Raw genomic sequence first — 12,101 nt, forward strand, 5'->3', positions numbered from 1 at the left:
CTCAGACATTAGCTGATTGAATTGGGCTACGGTTAATAGGGGACACAGATGAGCCCCCCCCACACCCCCCTTCTGTGCGGTTTCCATGGTGCTATTACGTGACAAGTAAACAGAATGGACGCCTCCGTTTGATCTTGGAGACCGGAGCACCTCCAAATACAGAAAGGTTACAGGAAAATACAACAATAATATCCCTTTTATTTAATACAGTTTATTGTCCCCCTGTGCACTTTTATCGCACTGTATGAGATGAGAGTAAAACTTTCTTCTATGTGCAATAAAATCAATGACACAGATTCTGTTGTCATGGAGATACATAAACACAACAATACGGTGGTTCTCAATAACAGCTGCTGCAAATGTTAATCAGGGGCAGCAAAAATGGCAATAAAATATCACCATGCACTAAGTATGATAATGATAACATTGCTTATCACACATGAGGCCGTACTTGCCCGTATCCACCCCAGGCACCCCGGCATCGTCTTCATTTGCTCGACAGATTTTGTGGAAAATAATTGTTGGATTTGTCGCACATTGATCACAATATTTTCTTTGGTCACAACTTAAGTATACTCCATCAGCTGCCTGCACTGAAGAAGCACGGTACAAAGTTACTTATAACAAATAACATAATAGTAACATAATAACATAATAGTAAATCGTGAAGTTTCACACAGTATAGAACATTTATTGCAAACCCCACTCGGCTTGACCAAAACTAGATGATCAACGTCGGGAGTCCCTGGCACTAACCGTCACCGGCCGCCCAACACAAGCTTTCAGTCCAGGATAATACTTTATGTGATTATTTGTCAGTGATGGAGAAGTCCCCGGGGCTCCCAGCCTTAATACTACTCGCTGGTTGCTGGTAGTATGTGGGAGGGAGGCCATGCTCATGGTCTTCCTGTTATAGTGGAGACTGGCCCAGGCTGCTTAGCATTGGGCAGGATGATTGAGGATTTAGGGAGGGGGGCATGATGTCTACTTTTTTAAAGATTATTATTGTTATTATTATTGTTATGTTTATTTTTTACTTTATTCAGAGTATACCTGGTGAAACTGGTGCAGGTGTTGAGGTCAGTACGATCATTTTTCCTTTTATCATTTGCAAATCTGAACAAAATTCGCCAAGCAGATTGTAGTCTCATACAACCTTACTGACATCTTCACTGTGTGAATCACAAGAAACTATTCCAACACCTTAAGCTCAAAGACATCTCCGACGAGTTTCAATATTTGCTCTATCTAATTCTATAAAGTCGCCATCGCCAGCAAGCCAGGCCAAGAACAGGCCAAACCAGGCTGTCACTAGCGAGCCAGGCCAAGAACAGGTAAAGAAAATACTGTGGGCACTTGTGACAGGATGGACTGCCTATGCCACCCTGTCTGTTGTTGCTGGGAACTGGCTGGACTTTCTTTGCCATCGTTCCCTTTCGTTATCCCAAATGTGAACTCTTGCCGCAGTAGGAGGGCCTTATCGGCATCTAGTACCGGGTTTCTTCTGGGTAACTGATGCTGCTAGTGTACCCTGTTACTGGTGCACCTGGGCTGGTACTCCTGACCTCTTACTATGGATCAGGGTTGCTGTGGATGGATCCGCCCTGGCCTATCACACTGACCAGGGCTGCAGGGTAGCGGGCAGAGCAGTGGTACCGGATGCTGGGTCCAAACCTCAGGAACAACCGGGAACGGATTAGATTTTGGGTCTAATCTGTAGGTCACAGGGATAGAGAAGTTTCCAAGCAGGTCTTTGAAGCAAGTGATGTTTATTTGCTCACCCTGGTTGAAGGTACCGGGGAGCAGGTCAGGAGACAGTGATTTTTATACAGATTTGACCACAGTCTCACAGGGTAAGCCAGCCCCCTGAGGTCTGAGCTATTTTTAGAATCAGGATGCAATTTGTTTGCCCAAACATGGATTTACATGCAATGTAAAGCTAACAATATTTACACTTATCGGTGATATCCTAAAACTTGCTGTGATTTCCTGCATCTTGTTTTACAACGCAGAAAATGTAGTAGCACATCCAATTAAACCTTCCTGTGCCACTATCATGTTTTATCGAACCAAAACACATCACAACTGTTGATTTGGTTTAATAAACGTCCTAAAAATCATGATCAACAATAGAACTGTAAAAAGGTGTGGGGGTGTCCGAGCGACCGAACGCAACAGGGGAAAGGGCCCCTTATCTCATCTGCCAGGGCACTCATTATGCTGTAAGGGAAAGGGGGAAATACAGGAGGGGCAGTTCCTCAAGGTGAGTGCACCACGGGAACAGCCCTCGCCGGGCTATACTCATGGAAGCGGGTCTACTACAGCGACTCCATGTGTCCCTGCTGATCCAGGGAGTTCTCACTTTCAGGGGTCTTCCAAAAGATCTCGTCTGACAACCAATGCCTGTAAAACAAAGGAGACAAAGCGACATAGAACAATCCCTTCCCCAACACCCCAGGTACTCACCCAATCCTGAGGGACCACTACGAGACGCACCGTAACTTTCTACTCCACTCAAACATCCTTGGCCGTCTGGGTCCACTGGAGCTCTGTTGCTCCACAGGCCTCCGCCCGCGGCCTGAGCCCCGGCTGTTAAGCCCGACTTGTCCTGGGGCTCAGGACTTAGGTGCCCTTTTCGGACGGATAGAGGGACTTTGTAAGCCACTCTCAGTAACTTATCCACTTAACTATCAAGGGACCAAGTGTCACCTACACTACCCAGGGACCTAGAGTCCTGCTGAACCTGGGCCTATCGCCTACTACCAACTATAAGGGCCTACTGCCCTGCTAACCACCAGGACCTACTGTCCCTCCTTTTAACAACTACAGGGCTGCCGCCCTGCTGCTCTGTCAGGAGCCTAGCGCCCCACTAACCTGCGCTTCGTTACACTCAAGGGCCTTGCGCCCTTCTACAGCTATCTATTAGGCCTTGTGCCCAAATGCTACTGCTGGGACCTTGTACCCCACTCTCTCTATCTATGGGGCCTAGTGCCCAAGAAAACCCTGCCTATGTTCTAACTGCGACCGGGCCTTGTGCCCATTATTCCCGAATTTTCCACGGGTCTTATGCCCAACCGAGGTTTTTATACTCACCTGCTCTGCTCAGGACTTTCAACTTGCCCCAACGTCGTCGTCCCTGGGTCCAGACTCTCTTCTCCGGTTTGGTGCTCTGCTTCCAGCTGCCTTCTTGGCAGGGCCCTCTTATTCCTTGCAAGGGCTTCCCGCCGATGATTTCCTCACCAGCTCCTTCTCTTGCTGCACCGTGAGCGTCTTCGGCTTCTCCGCTGCTGGATGTCCCATAACGTCCTCTTCCTTCTCCTCTGTCAGGGAACTGACTTCAACATGGCTGCGCCCGGTGGCGCAAATGGCCACCACGAACTGATGTCATTCGGCGGCACCACAAGCCCTGATTGGCTCACCGGGGCGCCAACAGTTCAAATGGCCGGAGGTGAGCCAGGATTGGCTCACTTATCCGGCCGCTGATTGGCCAGCAGTGGGAGGTGAGCTTTGATTGGCTCACTTGCCCTCTGCTGTCGGGACCTGTCGGGTAAGAATGGAAGTACTCACCGCTGGAACGCAGGACCGGTGAGTAGTTTATAGTCTCTTCTTTCTTCTCCCTGTTCCTGGGCACGGCAGCTGCAGGGCATCGATGTCGGGCAAATGTGGCATTGTGTACACAGTCACGACCAGCAGTCTAGGCAGATGTCTGTACAGTGTACAGAGTCACCATCTTTTCAACAGATAGTTATGAGAGATGAAGATCACAGATCTGAAGGTAAATGGTGTAGGTGTGTATTCAGCTTAAGAGTTTGTTGACCAGCAGATTAGAGTTGGCGCAAATGTTCTCCCCTCTGTAGTCCTGCGGCAACAGCTGAAACAAGCTCAAGTTACCCTGTATACTCCTGCATTCGTACCGCGGTGCAGCCCAAGCGTGGGGTGACTGCGGCCCGATCCTGTGCGGTGTCCACAATCTGCTCTTCTCTGCGTGCACAAGAGCCGTGGCTTGCTCAGTGAAGGGGGCCCTTTGTTAATGTATTACACCCCGGCTCTCACCCCGCCACGCTGTATGTTTATGGCATTTGGTTTATTTTTGTAAAAAAATTTCCTTCATTCTCCAAACTCTTTACACTGGGGTGGACGATTCTCACCTTCTCTTTCTTCATCTGTATCTGGAGACACCAAACTAAACTAAAAAAATGTTTTGATGTAAAATAGAGAACGTTATATTAACCCAAAGATTTGTGACATTTGTAAAGTTACTTGTGTGGGTCAGTAAAGGGATCAGAGACAATAAATCCCCATTATCCCCAGTCACTGCTCAGACGTCAGTAAGAGAAATCCTGAAATCTCCAGTAACTTGACCCAGGATATTTGTACCCTGGTGAATCCGTCTGGTTGCTCTGGGTACACCGGAGCCGGCAGCTTCTGTAGCTACACGTCCTACGGCTGATTAAGCGGATTCCCCCGTGAGTGGATTAGACAATGATTGTGTCTGTAGATCCCTCGTTAGTGAGCTCAGACCATGTATCACTGTCATAAGCTCTTAACAATTAATAACAATGTTAAATATTGATGGGCGGCTTTGATAAACTATTCTAAAAATGCCTGAATAGAACATTATAGGGGGAGGTGCAAGATGAGAAATTATATTTAAATTACTGGGGTTATTTTGGCAGCAGATTCCCATCACTGCACTGACTATATATTATCCATAGGACAGTATGGAACTGACACTTATAGTATGAATATCACACTTAACATTTCATTAATCCCAGCAGTACACTACAATATAATCCCAGCCTCCGATGCGAACACGGTTACATAGAGGAGTCTGAGATGTTCTATGAGGATTTGGTATTTCCTGTATGGGGACTTTTAGTAAATACTGTTACATCCCAGATCTGTGATATATTTTGTTTAATAAGTGTTTGTTTCTTTGTGGCTAATTATGGCTCATAGCAATGTAGAATATAATGGGAGCAGATGTTCATTGTCTGGTATTAGCTGTGCACACATTTCACACACCCTACAATTAAGTAATAGCTGCAGTTTATTATATCCAATTATATAGCTCGTCTGGGGCTGAATGAAGGGGCGATTAAGTGATGGGCTCACCAATATCTGACAATATACTAGATGATGTGCGGATCACTGCAGGCTGTAATGAGGGAGACGCTCAGATTATTAAGAAACTTATAAGGATGTAAATGGCATTTATAATGTACACAATGAGTCTCCATAGTGATCGCTAGATGTGTTACTGCCTCGTTATGTCACTCAGTACATAGATATCAATAAGAAGTGGTGTCCAGTCCAATACTGATGTGTGAGCCAGAAGAATAATGATGTATAGTATGGTGTATAGTATGTATAGTATGATCTATAGTATGATGTATAGTATGTATAGTATGATGTATAGTATGTATAGTATGATGTACAGTATGTATAGTATGTATCGTATGGTGTATAGTATGATGTATAGTATGTATAGTATGGTGTATAGTATGTATAGTATGATGTATAGTATGATCTATAGCATGATGTATAGTATGTATAGTATGATCTATAGTATGATGTATAGTATGTATAATATGATGTATAGTATGATCTATAGTATGATGTATAGTATGTATAGTATGATGTATAGTATGTATAGTATGATGTACAGTATGTATAGTATGATGTACAGTATGTATAGTATGATGTATAGTATGTATAGTATGTATAGTATGATGTATAGTATGTATAGTATGTATAGTATGATGTACAGTATGTATAGTATGTATCGTATGGTGTATAGTATGATGTATAGTATGTATAGTATGATGTATAGTATGATCTATAGTATGATGTATAGTATGTATAGTATGATCTATAGTATGATGTATAGTATGTATTATATGATGTATAGTATGTATAGTAGGATGTATAGTATGTATAGTATGATGTACAGTATGTATAGTATGTATCGTATGGTGTATAGTATGATGTATAGTATGTATAATATGATGTATAGTATGATCTATAGTATGTATAGTAGGATGTATAGTATGTATAGTATGATGTACAGTATGTATAGTATGTATCGTATGGTGTATAGTATGATGTATAGTATGTATAGTATGATGTATAGTATGATGTATAGTATGATGTATAGTATGTATTATATGATGTATAGTATGTATAGTATGATGTATAGTATGCATAATATGATGTGTAGTATGTATAGTATGTATAATATGATGTATAGTATGATGTATAGTATGTATTGTATGATGTATAGCATGATGTACAGTATGTATCGCATGATGTATAGTATGTATAATATGATGTATAATGTATATTGTATGATGTATAGTATGTATAGTATGATGTATAGTGTATAGTATGTATTATATGATGTACAGTATGTATAGTATGATGTATAGTGTATAGTATGTATTATATGATGTATAGTATATATATTATATGATGTATAGTGTATATTGTATGATGTATAGTATAGTGTATAGTATGTATTATATGATGTACAGTATGTATAGTATGATGTATAGTGTATAGTATGTATTATATGATGTACAGTATGTATTATATGATGTATAGTATGTATTATATGATGTATAGTATATATATTATATGATGTATAGTATGTATCGTATGATGTATAGTATGGTGTATAGTATGTATTATATTATGCATAGTATGTATCGTATGATGTATAGTATGGTGTATAATAAGTATTATATGATGTATAGTATGTATAATATGATGTATAGTATGGTGTATAGTATGTATTATATGATGTATAGTATGTATCGTATGATGTATAGTACGATGTATAGTATGTATTATATTATGTATAGTATGTATCGTATGATGTATAGTATGTATAATATGATGTATAATGTATATTGTATGATGTATAGTATGTATAATATGATGTATAATGTATATTGTATGATGTATAGTATGTATAGTATGATGTATAGTATGATGTATAGTATGTATAGTATGGTGTATAGTATGTATTATATTATGTATAGTGTATATTGTATGATGTATAGTATGATGTATAGTATGTATAGTATGGTGTATAGTATGTATTATATTATGTATAGTGTATATTGTATGATGTATAGTATGATGTATAGTATGATGTATAGTATGTATAGTATGATGTATAGTATGATGTATAGTATGTATCGCATGATGTATAGTATGTATAATATGATGTATAATGTATATTGTATGATGTATAGTATGTATAATATGATGTATAATGTATATTGCATGATGTATAGTATGTATAATATGATGTATAATGTATATTGTATGATGTATAGTATGTATAATATGATGTATAATGTATATTGTATGATGTATAGTATTTGCACACAACAGGGGTGATACAGAGTTGATTGCAAATTGGGCACAAACAAATAGCACTTTTACGGTCATATACTGAGTCATATACATTAAAATCTGTGTAGGTTGGGAGATGATTTTGATATATGGAAAGAGTTGGTGTTAGTGTAATGGGAGAGAAATGGTGTTGGTAGACAGAGGGATATGACAGTGACTAGGAGTGAGACGGTGACATAGTTTTTGTAGAGGAAGGAGATGGTGTTGTTGGATTTGGATAGAGATAATTCTGGTGGAGGGAGAGACACAGTGTTGCCAGAGGGAGGGAGGGAGATGGTTTTGGTAGCGGAAAGGAGATGGTGTTAGTGGAGGCAGATGATGTTGGAGGACAGAAGGAGATGGTGTTGGTGGAGGCAGATGAGGTTGGAGGACAGAAGGAGATGGTGTTAATGGAGGCAGATGATGTTGGAGGACAGAAGGAGATGGTGTTAGTGGAGGCAGATGATGTTGGAGGACAGAAGGAGATGGTGTTAGGGGAGGCAGATGATGTTGGAGGACAGAAGGAGATGGTGTTAGGGGAGGCAGATGATGTTGGAGGACAGAAGGAGATGGTGTTGGTGGAGGCAGATGATGTTGGAGGACAGAAGGAGATGGTGTTGGTGGAGGCAGATGATGTTGGAGGACAGAAGGAGATGGTGTTGGTGGAGGCAGATGATGTTGGAGGACAGAAGGAGATGGTGTTGGTGGAGGCAGATGATGTTGGAGGACAGAAGGAGATGGTGTTGGTGGAGGCAGATGATGTTGGAGGACAGAAGGAGATGGTGTTGGTGGAGGCAGATGATGTTGGAGGACAGAAGGAGATGGTGTTGGTGGAGGCAGATGATGTTGGAGGACAGAAGGAGATGGTGTTGGTGGAGGCAGATGATGTTGGAGGACAGAAGGAGATGGTGTTGGTGGAGGCAGATGATGTTGGAGGACAGAAGGAGATGGTGTTGGTGGAGGCAGATGATGTTGGAGGACAGAAGGAGATGGTGTTGGTGGAGGCAGATGATGTTGGAAGACAGAAGGAGATGGTGTTAGTGGAGGCAGATGATGTTGGAAGACAGAAGGAGATGGTGTTAGTGGAGGCAGATGATGTTGGAGGACAGAAGGAGATGGTGTTAGGGGAGGCAGATGATGTTGGAGGACAGAAGGAGATGGTGTTAATGGAGGCAGATGATGTTGGAGGACAGAAGGAGATGGTGTTAATGGAGGCAGATGATGTTGGAGGACAGAAGGAGATGGTGTTAGTGGAGGCAGATGATGTTGGAGGACAGAAGGAGATGGTGTTGGTGGAGGCAGATGATGTTGGAGGACAGAAGGAGATGGTGTTGTTGGAATTAGATATAGATGATTTTGGAGGAGGGAAAGACATGGTGTTGGTGAAGGGATTTTTATTGTTTTGGTAGAAGTAAGGAAATGGTGTTAGTGGAATGGGAGAGAGAAATGGTGTTGGTTGATGGAGATGATGTTGGTGGAGGGACAGATGTGACACTGATTGGGAGAAAGTTTATGTTGGTGAATTGGGGAGATGGTTTTGGTCGACGGAAGAAGATTGTATTGTGATTCGGGAGAGAGATGGTGTTGGTGGATTTTGACAGAGGTGGTGTTGAGATAGAGAAGGAAAATAAGAATTTGAAGCAGCCAATGAAGACATAATTGGCAAATGGAGGGAAAAATGGGCTCTGGAAATGGGGAAGGTGGTAAGAGGATAACAAAGTGTCAGCATATAAAAACCATCTGACTTGGCAGTTTTAGAAGTTTTAGGAATTGTATATTATATGATTTTTAGTAACCTATTGCTTATGCCACTGTACCAGATAAAAGATGATGATTGAGATGTCACTTTATAAAACTGTAATGTCTTTGGCTGAAATACTGCATCTACTTAAAAGCAAATTATGACCTGGATAAATGGGACAGCCACAAACCAATAATACGATCAGTTTGAAGCTACCACTACAAAAGTTTTTGTGAACCGCCTCAAAGATCTTGTCACGGTTACATACAGGAGTACAGCTAGGAGCCACGAATATGGTGAAAACACTCTGTTTATTTGCAGAAAAGTATAAATAACAGGTAATCAAGAGTAGTCATAGATACCAGGTGCAAGCTGATGCAGGAAGTAATATGAATGTTCAGAAACCAGCAGGTACACAGCTAATGCAGGGAAGCAGGAGGTATGAACGGATTCCATGCAGCATGTAACCAGAGGAGCAAGGCAGGAGGAAGAATCCACAGGGTGCAACAACAGGATATGACATCAATAACCAGCAATGTGTGCTGGGAGTGACAGGTATAAATAAGGAAAATGAGACCACACCGAGGGGAAAGGGATAATTAGTGAACTGAAAGTTTAACTCCTAAAGCACAAGAAATGCACAATAGCAGCACCTCTGGACATCAGAGGTACTGCTGCAAACACATAAAAAGAACAAATACAAATAATAAAGTCCAAAAGGTAGGAGCTGCCAGGCGGATCGTGACAGATCTATGGCCAACATTAGTCAATAAAGGTCAACTACTGTTCATAAAACATTGCTGTAAATTCCATAACAGCTGGTAATGTAATCACATTTTCCACCAGAACTAAGATCTCAGTAATGTGTTTCTCTGAGTATGTTGTGGGCGTATTGTGGGCGTATTGTGGGCATGTTCCTTGTTAGGTCTAAGGAGTAAATGTATTGAACCTACACATATTTTCAGGATCATAAATGACCTTTATGGTGTTTAGACCGGAAAGATTTGGATAATTTGGCTCTCCTACATTATTGCAATATTATAGTGCTGCCCACATGGATGAAATTTTGGAGGTATGTCCCCCTTACATCAGTATGGGGCTATTCAGCAGGAGGACTATGTTCGAGTATTACCCTGTCTATTCCAAATCAAGACCTCATTAGAAATATATATATATTTAAGTCAGAGTAATTCTCCATGATGAGCGATGCTGAGGAATGTCAGCTTGTGCAGCGAGTGGACAGGACCTTAAAATTGGCGTTCTCCTTGTCGTGAAACATCTGCTCCATATAAGTTACCGCTTCCATTTACTCATAAAGGGAGGAGATATGTTTGCAGCAATGTAGCCAGTAACTGAAATATTCAATAAAAAGATTTGACAATAAACGAGTTCATTACACAGAAATAGTATTTATTGTTGATGAAAATAAACGTATAAACTCATTCCAGGGACTGGCAGGGTGCTGGGAACGACTCTAGGATGCTGTAAACAGCTTAATAAGTGGAATTAGTTTTGTGCTGCTGACAACGAAGACGTGTTTAACCCTTTAATGTACATCACGTACAACAAAGGAAAAACTGACAGTCCAGACATAGAACTATTGAATCAGCAATAAAAGGATTATGTGTTACAGGAACGATCTCCTGCTGCTACACAGATGGTCATTAGCAGAGACGGCCATTTATTTTCTCCTGTGTTTTGAAGATCAATAGACAGAAGGAAATTGATATGAACACAATCAATCCACCGATAGGAGGTTCTGTAACATATCCTGCTTGATAATTAAGTGTTCACATATGGACGGAGCAGATTCTCCTGGCCCATTAGAGGCAGGTTTACCCTGCTCTCATTTGATGCAGTTCATAAACAAATGAATTGTACCAGAGGGAACGACGTCAGTGCCAAGACCGCTAGACGCTACGCTGAATCCAGAACCGGTGAACAGGAGGCATCTCACTCCCGGTTCTTGCAGAGCATATGACAGGGATGGGCAATCAGATCAGAACAAGATTCGGCTCCAAACAATCAAAGGCCGAAGCCCAAACATTTTATTTTCTGTAGAGTTTCTTTCTGAAAAGCAGAAATTATGGAAATTAAATGTTGCAAAGCTGGTACCTGCTCTGTGTCCTACATTGGAAGTAGTGTTAGAAAGTTTGGTGAAATTCATGTGTCTTAGGGGCACATTTATCATTATTCACATAAAGTGAAAAGTAGTTTTCAATCCTTATCGCAATGATAAGGATTGAACTACTTCTCACATTTATGTACAGCCGTGCAATGAAACAGCAGTTCCGAAAAACTGCTGTTTCAGTGATAAAAAAAACATACTTACCTGCGTCTTCGGAAGCGATGTCTCCGGGTCTTCTCCTCACTCTTCAAGTGCGCATGTCCAGTTCCAAGAACTGGACATGCGCACACAGATCCCCTCTCTGTCTCTGCAACTATCGTTGCAGAGAGAGAGCTGTGAGTGACAGGGAGGGATCATGTGATCCCTCCACACATGCGCTGTTCAGCTCTGCTCTCCGGAGCAGAGCTGACAGCATTAGATTTCCTCATGTACGCCAGCTGCAGCTGGTACATTAACATGACAAGTTCCCGAAAAAAATGTTTTTTCGGGACTTGTTAGATTGCGGCCAGGAGCAGTCACCATTCTGTTGAATAGTGACTGTTAGAAAAAACGAACTGCAGCGAAAATTAGTGGTTTGGAAGATTGAACAGTCGAACGGAGCTGTCTTAAATATCAATTGCAGACTTCCTTCACCTATTTTCACGGTAAGTGCACGATAGTGCAATACCGTCATTTGTTAAATGTGCCCCTTAGTACCGTTACTGAGGATAATGGCACCAGGCAAAACAGTCATAATTGTACCTCCACCGTGAGGCCTGGAAATATTCAAGACTGACGAGATATGTAGCAAAGTTACCATAAACGAAAGTATTGCTCAGTCCGAACAGACCT

At 41.5% G+C, this 12,101-nt stretch overlaps 1 protein-coding gene across 1 annotated transcript; it reads right to left on the bottom strand.

Annotated features, from left to right (window-relative positions):
• Window positions 1–2,364: 2,364 nt before the first annotated feature.
• Window positions 2,365–6,996, bottom strand: LOC142143270 (uncharacterized; the record flags this gene model as incomplete). Its single annotated transcript, XM_075200982.1, has 6 exons — window positions 2,365–2,403; window positions 3,241–3,378; window positions 5,439–5,507; window positions 5,769–5,839; window positions 6,047–6,260; window positions 6,910–6,996. Coding segments are annotated over 6 exons (618 nt in total), but the record flags the coding sequence as incomplete, so codon positions are not given.
• Window positions 6,997–12,101: the final 5,105 nt, after the last annotated feature.

The sequence above is a fragment of the Mixophyes fleayi genome, chromosome 3 (genome assembly GCF_038048845.1).
Source record: "Mixophyes fleayi isolate aMixFle1 chromosome 3, aMixFle1.hap1, whole genome shotgun sequence".
In the NCBI taxonomy this organism is placed as follows: Eukaryota; Metazoa; Chordata; class Amphibia; order Anura; family Limnodynastidae; genus Mixophyes; species Mixophyes fleayi.